The 17,769-nt window shown below is 32.8% G+C and overlaps 1 protein-coding gene across 4 annotated transcripts in view; it reads right to left on the bottom strand.

The window, feature by feature from the left end:
• DNAI4 (dynein axonemal intermediate chain 4) overlaps positions 1-17,769 on the bottom strand; it is a 131,706-nt gene that overhangs the window by 72,341 nt on the left and 41,596 nt on the right. For all 4 annotated transcript variants that reach the window (XM_077120662.1, XM_077120659.1, XM_077120661.1 and 1 more), the window contains 2 exons: positions 11,075-11,231; positions 971-1,110 (listed from right to left, as the gene is read on the bottom strand). In XM_077120662.1, coding sequence (XP_076976777.1) covers positions 971-1,110; positions 11,075-11,231 — 297 coding nt within the window. The remainder of the gene's footprint in view (positions 1-970; positions 1,111-11,074; positions 11,232-17,769) is intronic.

Here is a 17,769-nt window from a genome sequence, read left to right as displayed (position 1 = left end):
GTGGAAAGAAATGGAGATATGCATTCATGTTCCTTTACAGAAGGAAATATTAGAATTAGGAAACAATCTCTCCCCAACAAGATGTATGATCTTTTATTTTAAAAAATGGTCAAACTTTTTTTGCTATTGGTTTGTCTATTTTAATCTTTTAAAGAACTAGCTAATGGTTTTATAAATTATATTTTATGTCCATTTCTGAATTTACTTTTTACAATTGCTTCTGCTGATTCTTTAAATTTATTATGCCTTTTTCTACTTCTTAAACTCAATAATTAATTTTTTATTATTTTTTGCTGCAGAATAAAGGCAAATAAGATTATAATTTTTCTTCTAATTATTTCTTTGGCTACATGCAAAGAATTTTGGCTACGCATGTTCAGGTTTTTAATTTATAAACATTGAGAGGCAACAGGTGTAGTGCTTGAAGGCACAGGTTCTAAAACCAAAACATCTGAGGGATCATTGTCTTCAATACTAGGTGCATGACCTTGGGCAAGTTACCTAACTTATGTTTGCCTGCTTCCTCATCTATAAAATGGGAAATAATAACAGTAACTACCTTATAGGGTTGTTGTAGTAGAACAGTTAATATATGTGAAGTGCTCAAAAGAGTGTCTTGCACATTTTAAATGTTATCAGCTGTGGTTGATATCTTTTGTGACACAGTGATTAATCAGCTTCCATAAATATTTCTAGACTATTTTAAGAGTACAAAGTTCTATGATATTTTGGATACATAAAAATCAAGCTTGATAATTACATTATTCAAATCTTCTATATTCTTAATTATTACTTAAATTTATTTGTCAAATTCTGAGAGCTATGTGTCACAGTTTCTCAGCTACTACAATGACTTAGCAAATCTGTATTGCTATTTTTGCTATATGTATTTCAGCAAATTTTCATTTACTGATTCAAAGAACAGATATCAAAACATGCTGTTTATCAAGCAGAATAAAACATAGATTACCTTTGTCTTCCATTATGATTTTGTCACATTGAACTTCTTTGTTCTTTGGTGCTCCATTAATAGTCTGCATCATTCTTTCAACATATAAGTCATTGCCAATTCTGTTTCTGCAAAGGGTTTCATATTTCCTGTTTCTCTGGCTGTAAAAGAATTAAAGTGTAGTCAACTCATTAACAAAAATTAATTATCTCCATAGACATTACTTCCTTCACAAGTTTCCTTAAAACTACTTTCATTAATGTGGATTGTACCAAAAAGTGCAGTGAAAGTTTAAAATCAATTCACAGGAAAAGACAGCATTAAACTACTTCCAAAGGATTCTTTTATAGTATACTTCTTAATATCCTTACTACTTTTATTCTCCACCAACATTATGCTACTACTATCTCTTCATAAATTTTATGAACTTTGATATATACATGTTGATATTAATTTCCTTCCAAGTATTCCTATAAGTCCGTATTATTTCTTATAATTGCTTAATTCTGAGCATATTCTCACTGCTATTGTTTCTTTGATATGTGAGGAGCTTAGAAATGTAAAATGTAATTGTTTGTGAATGTGTATGTATGTCTTAGTTGAGATTTTTGTTACTAATTTTTAACTTCATTGCACTGTGGTCAGAGAATTTGATTTCTAAGACCATCTTTTTTGAAATTTCTTCAGATCTTGTTTCAGGGCCTTCTGCATGGATGATTTTTGTAACTGTTACATGTGGGCTTTGTGGGCTTTTACAGACTGTAATCTCACTGTTGAGTGCAGAGTTCTATACAGGACTGTTAAATCAAGTTTAGTTGTTCAAATTTAGTCTGTTCTCATTTTTTCTCAATTGACATCAATAATTGAGAGGGGTATGCTTAAATCTACTGTTCTAATAACAGACTTAACAAGTTTGCAATTTTTGCTTCATATACTTTGAGATTGTTTCATTAGAATTAAAGTTTAGAATTGTTATATCTTCCTATGATTATTATTTGACCTTCTTTATCCCTAAAAAAGCTGTCAGTTTAATTGTTTCATTATAGGTTGTGTTTCTTCTTTCATTTTTCTTTTGTTTTAAAAATCGCCTGTTTTTGAGATTTTGTTGGTTTGTCCAGAGTGATGCCCCAATAAATCCCAGAGTGATTTGATCAGTGAATAAAAAGTATTTGCAAAGTCCCCTTCGGGGAATGGTGAGAAAGGAGGAAAATTCAACTTCCCCAAGTTGAATTCTTGATATTCTCACAAGCAGTGTGGACGACCAAAGCTAAAGGCTGAGCCCCCAGTCTTGGGGTTTGTTCACATGAAACTTAACTCCACAAAAGATAGGTCAAGCCTACTTAAAATTAGGCTTAAGACTCACCCCCAAGAGAACCTCTTTTGTTGCTCAGATATGGCCTCTCTCTCCAGCCACCACAAGCAGCAAACTCACCACCTTCCCCCTGTCTATGTGGGACATGACTCCCAGGGGTGCAGAACTTCCTGGCAACGTGGGACAGAAATCCTAGAATGAGCTGAGACTCAGCATCAAGGGATTGAGAAAACCTTCTCCATCAAAAGGGGAAAGAGTAAAATGAGACTAAGTGTCAATGGCTGAGAGACTCCAGAGTCGAGAGGTTATCCTGGAGGTTATTCTTGCACATTAAGTAGATATCACCTGGTTATTCAAGATGTAATGGAGAGGCTGGAGGGAACTGCCTGAAAATGTAGAGCTGTGTTCCAGTAGCCATGTTCCTTCAAGATGACTGAATAATGATACAGCTTTCACAGTGTGACTGTGTGATTGTGAAAAACTTGTGTATGATGCTCCTTTTATCAACCTTGTCAACAGATGAGTAGAACATGTGGAATAAAAATAAATAATAGGGGGAACAAATGTTAAAATAAATTTAGTTTGGAATGCTAGTGATCAATGAAAGGGAGGGGTAAGGGGTATGGTATGTATAATTTTTTTTTCCTGTTTTTGTTTTATTTCTTTTTCTGAATAGATGCAAATATTCCACGAAATGATCATGATGATGAATATGCAACTATGTGATGACATTGTGAATTACTGATTATATATGTAGAATGGAATGGTTAAAATAGGAATGTTTGCATTTATTTGGTGTTTTTTTGGTATAAAAAATAAAATAAAAAATCACTTGTTCATATTTGGTGTTATGGAGAGTCAGTACAATTCACTGAGCATATTTCTTTTCTATGGATTTTTTTAAATTTATATTTCTGCAGAATCATGTGTTTAAAAAGTTCGGACAACTTGTTACTCTCTATTTGAATAGTACCTTTCCTCCGTTGTTTCTATTCTGCCCTTCTGAAACAACAATTAGATTTATATTAGGTCTTCATTTCTTTGTCATCATCTTTCTTTTCTTTCATATTTTATATCTCATTTCTCTAAGCTTCATTTATTAGTCTCTGTAATTTACCCAGATCTATTTCTCCAATTCATTAATTCTCTATTCAGTTATGTCAAATATAATGAATAAACCAATGTCCACTTTTTAATTTCAATAATCATATATACACATATATACATGTGTATACATATATATATACACACATATATATTAAAGTACCTTTTAGATTTTTTATTCCAAATCTAATTCATCATTTTGATAGCTTATTGCTATTAACCATGTTTAACTCTTTAATTTTATTAACATTTCACTCATATTTTATATTCTGTATAAGAGCATTATGTATTGTCCTCAGGTCACAATTTATATTTGCTGTCATTCATAAAGGCTTGTTTCTTTGTTGGTTTGGGGTTTTTATCAAACTTAAATTGAGCTTAAATTGGGTGTACTTTTCTCCGGAGATCTGTGTTTGCTTCTAATAGCCAGGATGCGTCTGATCTAAGAACACTGAAGATTGCTTTGAGGATCAAATATTAATACAGATAGATCTAATTTTGTTGTACCTCATTTTATTGTATTTTGAAGATAATGTGTTTTCACAAGTTGAAGGTTTTTGGAAAACCTATGTTGAGTAAGTCTATCAGTACCATTTTTTTTGGGGGGGGGTGCAGGGTTCAGGAATCGAACCCAGGTCTCCCCACGGAGGCGAGCATTCTACCACTGAACTACCCTGCAACCCTTATCAGTACCATTTTTTTCCATAGTACATGTTCACCTCATGTCTCTGTATCACATTTTGCTATTTCTCAAAATATTTCAAACTTTTTCACTATTATTATATCTGTTAGACCTAAAAGACATATATAGAACACTTCATCCAATCACACCAGAACACATATTCTTCTCTACTATGCATGGATCTTCTCTAGGATAGACCATATGTTAGGTCACAAAACAAGTCTCAACAAGTTAAAAACTGTTGAACTCATACAATATACCTTCTTTGACCACAATTGGATTGAAGCTAGAAATCAATACCAGGAGAAATGGAAAATTCAAAAATATGTGGAAATTGAACAATGTCCTCTTAAACAACCATGGGTCAAAGAAGAAATTAAGGAGGAATTAGGGGTGCCTGCCCATGCAGAAAAAGAAAGAGGAATTAGGAAACATCTGGAGGTGAATGAAAATGAAAATACAACACATAAAAATTTATCGGATATTTCTTTGTCTTATACTCTTTTGATACACACTATATATTATAATATTGTAAATTACAATTTATTCCTTTAGATGGTCTTTTCTTAATTTTGGAGCAAGATGATGCTAAGACAGAAATTTCTTGAGCTTCAGCCCTACTATTAGGAAGTTCTGCCCAAAGTGAATGCAGGAGGAAAATTTTTCCCTATCTTTCTGGGCCTGCATTTTATCCAGGATTTTGCTTTTTAGTTGTTCCGAAGTTCCTCTGTTTACAATTTTGTTGCCCCCTCTGTTTCCCAGGAGACAGGCCTCCCACTGGTGGGTGTTTGAAGCCAGAAGCCTTTTTCCCAGAGTGTCTACCACGACTGATTTGTTATCTCAGGCTGCTTTTGCCTGGAGACCAAAGTCTGTGAGGAGTGGCACCCTGGGTTGCAAGACAGACTTTCACAGCCAAAACAGGGCTAGGGATGCACAAATGGGGTGTAGACTGACTCCAAAGTATCCTGCAGAAGAAGATCAGGAACAGTGTCAAGAGCTTCTTCCAGAGATCCACAAAGCTCAGCAAATGCAGCCTTTCCATGAACTGTGCTCCACAGCTCTGAGGAAGTATAATATCCTTAAGTCTCCATTGCCACAACAAAGTTCCTAGAAATCATGAATTAATTCAGCAAAATAGCAGGGTACAAGACCAACACCCAAAAATCAGTAGCATTTACATGTACAAACAATGAACATTTGGAAGAAGAAATCAAGAAAAAAATTCCATTGACACAATAGCAACAAGAATCAAATATTTAGGAATATATTTAATCAATGATGTAAAAGACTTGTATACAGACAATTACAAAACACTGCTGAAAGAAATGAAGGCCACCTAAACAAATGGATGGATGTTCTGAGTTCATGGATTAGAAGACTAAATATAATTAAGATGTCAATCCCACCTCCCAAAATTTACAGATTCAGTGCAATACCCACCAAAGTTCCAACAACCTTCTTTGCAGAAATGGACAAGCCAAACATCAAATTTAGATGATGGATAAAGGGCCCCAAATAGCTAAAGCCATCTTGAAAAAGAAAAATGACGTTGAAGGACTCACACTTACTGATCTTAAAACCTAATTACAAAGCCACAGTAATCAGAACAGCATGATACTGACACAAGAGCAGATATACAGAACAATGGAATTGAACTAAGAGCTCAGAAATGACCCCTCACATTTATGGCCAAATGATTTTTGACAAATGGGCAATGATCAATTGAGAAAGAACAGTCACTTCGACAAATTATACTGGCAAAACTGGATTTCCATTTGCAAAAAAAAAAGGAGGACTTCTTCCTCCCACCTTAAACAAAAACCAACTCAAGATGGGTCAAATAACTAAACATAAGAGCCAGAACTATAAAACTCATAGAGACAACATAGGGAAGCATCTTCAGGGCCTCATGTTAGGAAATGGTTTCTTAGACTTTACACCTAAGGCACAAGCAACAAAAGAAGAAACAAATAAATGGTACCTCAAAATGAAAAAATTATGTGCCTTAAAGAACTTTATCCTGAAAGACAAGTGACAACATACACAATGGATGAAAATATGTGGAAACCAAATATTCAATAAAAGTTTAATATCCCCAACATATATAGAAATCCTTCAACTTAACAACAAAAGAAAAATGATCCAATTTCAAAATGGGGAAAAGACTTGAATAGACATTTCTCCAAAAAAGATATATAAATGGCCAGAAAGCACATGAAAAGGTGTTTAACATCACTGGCCACTTCACACTCACAAGTTATGGCTACTACTGACAAAACAGAAAACTGCACATGTTTGGTGGTTCCTCAGAAATTTAAGTATAGAACAACTAAATGACCCAGAAATCCCTCTAGTATGCTAGGTTTATATACAAGAGAATTGAAAACAAGGACACAAACAGATATGAGTGAAGTAAGCCCAGCACCAAATGATAGCTATTATATGAACTCACTGATTTAATACAATTAGAACAAGCAAATTCAGACTTAGAATCTACAATATAGGTTACCAGGGAATGGGGTGGGAATAAGCAATGGGAAATTAAGGCTTAAAATGTATAGGGTTCCTGGGTGGGCAACGATGGCTTAGTGGTAGAGTCCTTGCCTGCCATGCTGGAGACATGGGATCGTTTCCCAGTGCCTACCCATGTTAAAAAAAAAAAAAAAAAGTACACTGTTCCTGTTTGGAATGATGGAAAAGTTTGGCCAATGGGTGGTGATGGTGTTAGAACACTGTGAATATAATTAATAGCACTTAAAAAACATATATCTGAATGTGATTAAAAGGGGGAAATGTTAGATTGTATATATGTTAACAGAATAAAAAAAAAATTTTTTAATCCATGGAACTTACACTCCAAAATAGTGAACCCTAAATTAAACAACTGGACTACAGTTAATAGGACAATTATAAAAATGTAATATCAATTGTAACAAATGTTCCACACCAATACAAGGTGTTAATAACAGGGTCATATATAGAAATCCCGTATTTTAGGCATGATTATTTTGAAAACCCAAACTCCTCTAATAAAAAGCCTTAAAGAAAAAGAATAAAAGAAAACTTTGGCTCTTGCAAAGTCAGTGCTGATGGAAATTTATAGATCTAAATGTTTATATTAAAAAAGAAAGGATTTCAAATCACAGATATAACCTCAAAACTGGAGGAACTACAAAAAGATGAGTGATCTGAGCCCACAGCAGAAGGAAAGAAATAACAAAGATTAGAACAGAGATACATAAAATCAAGAATAAAAAAACAGAAAGAATCAACAAAAACAAATGTTCTTTAAAAAAAAAAAAAGATGACAAGGTAAAAAAAAGAGAAGGCACAAATAAATAAAATGAGAAATGAAAAGGAGGACATTACTATGATTCCACAGAAATAAAAATAGGTATAGGAGGATATTATGAACAACTATTATGCCAACAAATTAGATAACCTAGATGAAAGAGACAAATTCCTAAAAAGATACAAAGTCTCTATATTGACTCAAAAAAGAAGATCTCACTAAACCAATAACTAGAAATGCAACTGAGTTATTAATAAAAACCCTCCCAACAAAGAAAATCCCAATACCACATGGATTCACAGGTGAATTTTAACAAACATTCCAAGAAAAATAGTTATTAACACAAGTAAAACTCCCTAACTCATTCTGTGAGGTCAACATCACCCTCATACTAAAGCAAGATAAACATACCATAAGAAAAGGAAATTGTAGAGCAATATTCCTTAAAAATACAGATGCAATTGTCCTCATTGAAATACTAGCAAACCAAATACTACACCACATTAAAATAATTATACAACATAATTAAGAGGAATTCATCCTAGATTTGCAAGGGTGGTTAAAATCATCACATAAAAAGAATGAAGGGAAAAAACACATGATCATCCCAACTGACGCAGAAAACATATATGACACAATACAGCACCCCCTCTTGATAAAAATACCTAGAAAATTAGGATTAGAAGGAAACTTCCTCAATATGATAAACAGAACATATGAAAAACTCATAGTTATCATTATATTCAATGGTAAAAGTTTGAAAGCTTTCGCTCTAAGATCAGAAAGAAGATAAAGATATTCACTGTCAACACAGTTATTCAACAGTTTACTGGAAATTCCAAGTAGAATAATTTGGCAAGTAAATTAAGTAAAAGACATCTAAATTGGAAAGTAGTAAAATTTTCCCTGTTTGCTGATCATGTGATCTCATAAACAGAAAATCCTGAAAAATCCTTACAAACCCACTAGAATTAATAAACATATTCAGCAAAGTGGTGGGGTACAAGACCAACACCCCAAAATCATCAGTGTTTCTATACACTAATAATCTGGAGAAGTCAAGAAAAATTCCACTTACAAGAGCAACTAAAAGAATCAAATATCTAGGAATAAATGTTACCACAGATATAAAGGACTTGTACCCAGAAAACTATAAAACTTCTAAAAGAAATCAAAGAAGACCTACGTAATTGGAAGGATATTCCATGTTCATGGATTGGAAGACTAAATATTGTTGTCAATTCTCCCCAAAGCAATTTATAGAATCAACAGTATTCCAATAAAAATTCCAACAGTCTTCTTTGCAGAAATGGAAAAGCCAAACATCAAATTCATATGGAAGGGTAAAGGGTCCCAAATAGCCAAAGCCATCTCGAAAAAGATCAAAGTTGAAAAACTCACATTTCCCAGTCTTATAATTTATACAAAGCCACAATAATCAAAACAGCATCATACTGCCTGAAGGAAATTTATTCAGACCAATGGAGTTGAATTGAGATTTCAGAAATCAATCCTCAGGCTTTTCCAACTGTTTTTTGATATAGGTGCTGAATAGACTCAATGAGGAAAGAACTGTCCCTTCACAAACTGGTGCTAAGAAAACTAGATGTCCAAGTGTAAAACAATGAAGGGGGACCTCTACCTCACACCATATATAAAAATCGACTCAGAATGGATTGATGACCTAAATATAATGAGCAGAACTATAAAAATCCTAGAATAAACATAGGGAAGCATCTTCAGGATCCTGAAGCAGTAGTTTCTTAACACTTTACACAGAGAGCACAAGCAACAAAAGGAAAAAAATAGACAAATGGGGTCTTATCAAAATGAAAAACTTTTGTGCATCAAAGCACTTTACATGAAAGTAAAAATACATCCTACACAATGGGGGAAAATATTTGGAAATCATATATCCAATAAATGTTTAACATCTAGAATATATTTAAAAAAAAAACTGTAATTCAACCTCAAAAAGACAAACAACACAATTAAAAAATGGTTAAAAGACCTGAAAAGACATTTCCTCAGAGAAGATACTCAAATGACCAGAAAGCATATGAGAAATTCTCAACATTATTAGCCATTTCAAATATGTCTATTATTAACAAAACAGAAAACTATAAGTGTTGGAGAGGATGTGGAGAAACAGGAACCCTTGTTTGTGGGAATGTAAAATGGTGCAGCATCTACTGTGGAAGACAGTTTGGCGGTTCCTTCAGAAGTACAGAATTATCATACAGCCTGGCTATCCCACTTTTGGGTATACATAAAAAAAACACTGAAAGCAGGGACTTGAACAGATACTTGCATAGTGGTATACATAGCAGCACTATTTACAATTGCAAAAAAGAAGCAACCCAAGTTTCCATCAACTGATGAATAGAAAATAAAATTGGTATCTACATATGTTGGAATATTACTCAGCAATAAAAGGGAATGAAGTGTTGCTACACAATGCCATGAATGAACCTTGAAGATATCATGTTGATTGAAATAAGGCAAACACAAAAGCACAAAATTGTATTAACTGACTGATGGGAAATAATTAGAATAAGTAAATTTCATGGAGTTAGAAACTAGAAACACTCCAGGGTCCAGAGTGGGTGTAGGGAATGGAGAGTGAATGATTAAATTGTACATAGTCTGTATTTGGGTGATGGAAAGTTCTAGTAATGGATGGTGGTGATGGTAGCACAATATCATGCACATAATTAACCATGCTGAATTACATACTTGAATGTGGTTAAAAGGGGAAATCTTAGATTGAATATATGTTACTAGAATAAAATAAATAAATAAATAAATCCATAGCACTGTACAACACAATGAAACCTAATGTAAACCACACACTACAGTTAAGAGTACAATTATAAAAATGTTCATTAATTGTAACAAATGTACCACAGTAATGAAAAGTGTTAATAATAGAGTAATATATGGAAACTATTTGATGAATCTTTTTTGTAAATCTAAAATTTCTCTAATAAATAAAAAGAAAGTATATTATTCAGGATCTAATTGTACAGCAGCATGATAGTTCTTACATATATTCTGCTTTTATTTCAATAGCCCAAACAATTTTCTATAATAGTTCATATATGAGAAGGGATAATGCCCTAAAATTATTTTAGTCATAAATTTTTATAATGGTATAAATTAAATAATGATATTTGAGTTTAATCTGAATACAACATAAACACTTCTGTTAATTTAAAAATAAATATAAATTCTTCTCTGAAATATTAAATTCATTTATTTCCACATAACACATTTTCCCTTAAGTTTTTTTTTTGGGGGGGTGCATGGTCTGGGAATTGAACCATGATTTCCTGCATGTAAGGTGAGCATTCTACCACTGAACCACCCGTGTACACTCCCTTAAGTTTTGAATGTGAAAATGTCAGTCCTTTTTTTTTAAATTGAAAATAATTTAAATATACATAAAAGAAAAAATAATTAAAATTTATATTGAGACTGAGTAGCTTCTTTCATTTCTTTTATTTGTCTTGATAGCTCACCTACCTTGTAAAGAATATGTTAAAGCTTTGGCTCTTCTTCTAGAAAAATATACATAAAACATAAAGACATAACTTCACAAATAATTTCACAAAGCACATACATTCCAAGTGTATATCCAAAAATCCTCAAAGAACATTCAAAGAAACAAGGATAAGACCCTCTGATTTAAAGTTTGAATTACAGAAACAATGTAGACAATTCAGTCATACATACTTCACTTTTTCAGCTTCTTCAGCTTCTACAGAAACCACGACTGTTGGCAGGTCAAAAAATCTTAGTGTTTCTGTCTCTGTGAGTATTATCTCTATATTCTTCTCCAAGTCTTCTTTGGTTACAATTTTTTCAGGTGTTTCCCTTACAACTCGTAAATCTAAAAGACATGACTTAATGAAAATCATTTACTAATTGCTGTTTTCAATTTGCACATTCCATTGCAGTTACCAAAATACCATTAGGGATGACTTTATATGATTAAGGAATGGGCCATATTGTGAAATGAGGTCTATTCAACCCCTCAGAAGCCAAACTGGATCTTACAACCCCAAAACAGTCTCATTTGTCCATTTATTAATCTTACTCCAGTCTCATACCGATCATAACATCAAGGGCACCCCATTACAATTATCCCATAAATTAACAGGGAGACTGGGGTGAGTGAGTGTTGGCATCTGTCAAGATGAGTTGCTTATTGTGGCCTCAGAATACCATATTCTTCTTAATTGGGTATTTTCTACAAAGCTCTTTTTTTCTTCTTTTAGTCTTCTTATTAGTTGTCTTTTAATTTAGATTATAGCTCATTTCCGATCATCTTCACCAGGAGCTGGAGAATTCCAATGGAAGTTCTAGTTGTATATAGGAATGAAGTGGGATCAATTATACATTGGTAAGGATCAGCTGCAAACCTTTATGCAAGTCAGAGTACCAAGAAAATGTCTTTGAGGATAGCACTTCATGGCTGGGGAAGTTTGGATTTGGTTGTGTGAATAATAAAGACCCATGGCAAGGTATACAGGGTCGCATTCAATGTTTTCTGTAAACAGCAGGGAATGAAGCCATGGTCGATAAGGCTTTGGGATGGGTGAAGCTTGAATAGCTTTATAGGGAGAAGAAGACTTAGCAACATTCATTTTCCTATAACAGGCTCAGATCCCTCTTTCAAGAAAGTCAAGAGCATGAGAAAAACACCTCTAAAAAAATACAAGATACTAATAGCAAACACCAATCATTCACAATCAGATTGGCTAAATAAATTATGGTACACATATCTATGAATATTAAATGGTTAATTACATAAAATAAAAACTATCACCATAGAAAAATATTTATGTTAAAATATTAAGTGATAAAAAAATCTGAAACAGGATCTATATTATGGCAATAACAATGTAAAATACTTCTGCATATGGAAACAGAATATTTTATAATATTGGGTGATTCTTTTCTTTTTTAAAATGTTCTTTAAATTTTCTTTTTTTGCGTGCAATAAAATTTAAAAATGAGTGAAAGATACAATTTAAACCAGTAACTCCCACATAAGATAGATATAAAAAGTAAAAAAAGTAAATGTATTATATACTTGGAAGGAATTTAAGGTATATTTAGTCCACACTTTTCACTTTATCAATGAAGAAAATGAAGCACAGTGAGATTAAGTGATAGTTTTTTAAATGTCAAATTCCAATTGTTTAATGATGATTTATAAAAAGCAATTGAGTTTTATACATTAACCTTGTATTCTGTAACCACGAGGGAAGCATGCTTATTCATGCCAGTAGTTTCTGTAGATTCCTAAGGAATTTTCTATATAGACAAAGAGAGAGTCAGTGATAATTTTATTTTTTCCTTTCCAATATGTCTAACTTTAATTTCCATTTCCTGCCTTATTGTACTATTCAAGATATGCAATACAGTATTGAATAAGAAGGTCCTACTTCCAGATCATAGGAGGGAAATATACATTCTTTCACTATTAAATACTATCTGAGCTTTGGTTTTTCAAATATACCCTTAATTAGGTTAACGAAGTTCTCTTGTCTTTTGAGTTTTAAATATTATGAATGGATACTGAATGTCGTGGAATGCTTTTTCTGCATCTTCTGATAGACTATATGATTTTTCTTACTTGGCCTGCTTAGTCTGATAAATTACATTGACTGATTTATAAATACTGAACCAGGCTTGCATTCCTGCAATGAACCCCATTTAGTCATAATGTATTTAGATTTTGAAAAGATTAAGAGTTTCAAAATTGATGTTCAAGAAATTGATTTTGAAAGCTACTGCTTTTTTATTTCTTTGCTTTGTATATATGTTATACAATACAATAAAAAAGTTCAAAAATAACAACAAAAAAACTAGAAGTGGGCTTCCATATGACCCAGCATTTACATTCTGAGGCATTTATTCCAGAGAAATGAAGACTTATTATCAGACAGGAATTTGTACACGAAGTTCCTAGCAGCTTTACTGTAATAACCAAAATCTGAGAACTACTCAAATGCTCTTCCGTGGATAAGCAAACAAACTGCAGTATATCCATACCATGGAATACTTCCAGTATTAAAAAGGAATTGGATTAACATGAAAAAGTAAGAATGGGCATGGCCCAAATACCCCTAAAGAGTAGGAGAAAGAGCAAAGCTGATGGTGGAATTATACAGAGAATGTCGGGTTTAACAAATGAGTATGTGTGCTGAATTATTATACTGATATTTCTTTTAGCCTCCAGTAGCTTAGAACAGCTAGAATTAAAACCCCAGAATTGTAGAACTGTAATCCATACTAAACTCTGAAATTAGTTCTACAACTAATTTGTTGCAATCTACTTTGAAATTTATTGCTTTTATGTATATATGTTATTTAAAGAGGAGTATAAAAGAAAAGATAGGATTTAACAAATGAGTATGACTACTGTTTCATTTTATTGATATTTCTGTCTTGGAGCAGCTAGAAGAAAAAACAAAAAATAATGGAACTGTAAAGCATACCAAATTTTAAAATCTGTTGTATAACTACTTATTAAAATGTACTTAGAAATGTATTGCCTTTTTGTATATATGCTATATTTCACAACAAAAAAAAGTTAAAAAAAATTAATGTTCATAAGAGCTATTGACTTGTGGTTGTCTTTTACTGAAAGGTCTTTACTTAGTTTTGTTATTAAGGTAATACTGGCCTCATAAAATGAGCTGGGAAATGTTCCAACCTAGTCATCTGGAATAGACTGTATAAAATGGCATTTCTTTTGAAACCATTTGGGCCTGGTGTTTGCCTTTTTGGGAAGTTTTTACACTACTAGTTCATTTTTCTTAAATAAAAATAGAACTCTTTGGAGTACTTCTCCTTTAGTTTTGGTTGTTATCAAATTCATGGTCAGAGTTGTTCACACTATTTCCTTATTATTCTTTTAGGCCTATGGGATCATTAGTGATAAGAATTCTTTCCTTCCTTAAGTTGGCAATTTGTACCATTTTTCTTTTTTTTTACTGGTTAGCCTAATTAGATGATTATCAATTTTGGTTTAATTTATTTCTCTATTGTTTCTCTGTTTTCAATTACACTGATTTCTGCTCTAAATTTACTTCCTTTCTTTTGCTTGCTTTACGTTTGTTCTCCTCTTCTTACTATCATTTTCTGGTGGAAGGGTAAGTTATTAATTTTAGTTCTTTCTTCTTTTCTAAATTATGTATTTGGCACTATAAATTTCCCTTTTAAGTAGCGCTTTAGCTGTACCTCATGACTTTTGATAAAGTACATTTTTATTTCAGTTAGTTCAAAGTATTTTTAAATTTCTCTTGAAACTTCTTTGACTCGTGTGTATTTAGAGTTGTTTTGTTTAACTTACAAATATTTAGGAACTTTTCAACTATATTTCTGTGATTGATTTCTAGTCTATTTCCATTGTGGTCTAAGCACATATTTTGTATGATTTCTACTCTTTTAAATTTGTTCAAGTATATTTTATGGCTTAGAACATGGTCTGTTTGGTAAATATACATGTGTGTTTGTGCAGAATGTGTAATCTTATAGTGCTGGATGCAGAATTCTACTAATATCAACTAGATAAAGTCAGTTGATACTGCTCAAGTTACACTTACTGATTTTATGCCTGTTTAATCTATTAATTACTGAAAGAAGGGTGATGAAATCTCCAGTTATAATAGTGGATCTTTATTTCTCTTTTCAATTCTATCAATTTTTTCCTCATGTATTCTGATGCTTTGTTGATAGGTGCATAAAAGACTTAACTTTTCTTGCAGAACTGATCCCTTTATCATTATGTCTGTTTTCATGTCTGAAAAATCTTCCTTGTTCTGAAGTGTACTTTGTCTGAAATTATTATAACAACATCAGCTTTCTTTTAGTTAGTGTTAGCCTTTTATATCTGTCTTCATCCTTTTACTTTTTTTTTGACATGGGCGGGCTATAGGGGGTCTCCAGCATGGCAGGCGAGAACTCTGCCACTAAGCCATTGTTGCCCACCCTCCATTCTTTTACTTTTAATCTATCTGGGTCATTGTATTTAAAGTGGCTTTCTAATAGATAACATATTGCAGGGTCCTGTATTTTTGCTCAGTCTGATAATCTCTGTCTTTTAACTTGTATATTTAGACCATCTCAAGTTTAAAGCAATTATTGGTACACTTAGATTAAAATCTACATCTTTATAATAATTTCCTATTTGTTTCTTTCGTTCTTTGGTCTTTCTTTCCTTTTCCTACTTCTTGTCATTTAAATTGTACATTTTAAGTCCTTTTATCTCCTCTCTTAGCATATCACTTATATTTCTTTTTAAAATTCTTTTAGTGGTAGCCCTGGGGTTTACAATATACATTTTAAAATAATCTGCATCCACATTCAAATAACACTGTAATACTTTACATATAGCATAGGTACAATTCCTCCCTCTCACCCTTATAACATTACTGTCACTCATATCACTGTTTAAATCTTTAAGCACCCAAAACATTGTTACTGTTACTACTTTAGTTGTCTTTTAGAAAATATTTAGAGTGAGAAAAGAAAGTATTTTATTTTACCTTTATTTATTCCTTCTCCAAAGCTCTTTCTCTCTGATCTACTCTTTCAATATTTCTTGCAGAGAAGGCCCACTTGCAATGAATATCCTCAGGGACTGTTCGTCTTTATTTCTTTATTTCTCTTTCACTCCTTCTGCCTTTTTTCTTTATTAGAGAAGTTGTGAGTTTACAGAACAATCATGCATAAAATACAGGCTTCCCATATAGCATCCCACCACCAAAATCTTGTATTGATGTGGAACGTGTTACAATTGATGATGGCACACTTTTATAATTACACTATTAGTTAAAGTCCATGGTTTAACTTAGAGTTCACCATTAATTCTGCTGGACATAGAATTGTCGGCTGGAAGTTTTTTCTTTCAAAACTTTAGACATTTCATTCTACTCCTTCTTGCTTAATATGACTTCTGGTAAAAAGTCCACTGTACTTTATTCCTTGTTCTCCTATAAATAAGGTATTGGTTTTCCTCTCTGGCATCCTAAATTTCCTTTGTCTATGGTGGTCTACAGTTGAATATGGTACTTCTAGATTTTAAAATTATTTATAGTGCTTCATGGTCTCTCAAGCTTTTTGTATGTGTGGTTTGGTGTTTGTCATTAATCTTGGAATGTTCTCTGGTGTTATTACAAATATTTCTTCTACCCTGTTGTCTCATCGTTCTATTTCTGATATTTCAGTTTTGCATATTTTAATATTGTCCCACAATCCTTGGATGTTCTTTTCTATTTTGTTCATTATTTTATTTCTTTGTGTTTTAGTTTAGGAAGTTCCTACTGATTGATCTTCCCATTAATTGATTCCTTCCCCAGCCCTGTCAAGTTTAACTATGAAATTATACAAGGTATTCATTTTTGTTGCTGTGTTTTTATTTTCTATCTTTGATGGTTTGAAGCTGTATGTTCCTCAGAAAAACATGATCTCAAATTTAATCCAATCCAGTGGGTGTAAACCCATTGTAAGACCTTTTTTTTTGGCCATGGGGCAGGCTCCAGGAATTGAACCTGCATCTTCCTCATGGCAGGCAAGAATTCTGCCACTGAACCACCTTTGCACTGCCCTATTGTATTCCCTTGCCCCAGAGCAGATAGTTATACATTTATCAGCACACTACTAATGCCTACCCACACTGTCTAAAAGAGATGCCAAGCGGTAAAAGTAGAATTGTTTAGATGTGACTCACTTTAGATGATCTGGAGAAGATGATATAAATAACTATATTTTTCTTTGAGACTCCTGAAGATGGATTTGTTATTTTTGTTTGTTTTTATGTAGATAAGCAGAGGAAGGTCTCCAGGCAAACCATTACAGAAAGATTTTAACCTTTATCTTAAGTCCAAGGCAAATACATTGAAGGGTTTTTAAGCAGAGAAGGATGTGATCAAATAATTTTTTTTTTAAAGATCATTCTGGCTAGGGTTTGGAAAAACAAATGGATCGGTTGCAAGAGTATATGTAGACAGAGCTGGGAGAGGAAAAGACAATAATCCGATCTTCCCCTTCTTTTTTTGAAAGGATAAGCTACTTTCATGCACTGGACATTTGCAAGGGTCTGACTAACTCTGTTCCCTTATCTTTTTCCATTAATAGAGGCTTGGAAATAAAATATTTTGTTTTCCCAGATGAAAGTAGAAATATACAGGAAAGTGGAAGACTTCTGGAAAAGCTTTTACTTTCTTGATAAATGAGTGAGATGGGACTGGTGCTATTTCTCTTCTCTTTCTTTCTTCCTTTAATGTGGCTATAGTGCCCAGAGCTGGAAGATTTTTGAAACCATGAGACAAGAAGCATGAAGAAAAAGCATAAGGAAAGAGAACAGCAGAACAGTCAACCTAGAATCTGATGTAACAGAGCCACAAAATCCAAGC

The sequence above is a fragment of the Tamandua tetradactyla genome, chromosome 11 (assembly GCF_023851605.1).
Source record: "Tamandua tetradactyla isolate mTamTet1 chromosome 11, mTamTet1.pri, whole genome shotgun sequence".
NCBI classification, from domain to species: domain Eukaryota; kingdom Metazoa; phylum Chordata; class Mammalia; order Pilosa; family Myrmecophagidae; genus Tamandua; species Tamandua tetradactyla.
This window is presented reverse-complemented; position numbering and strand designations above follow the sequence as displayed.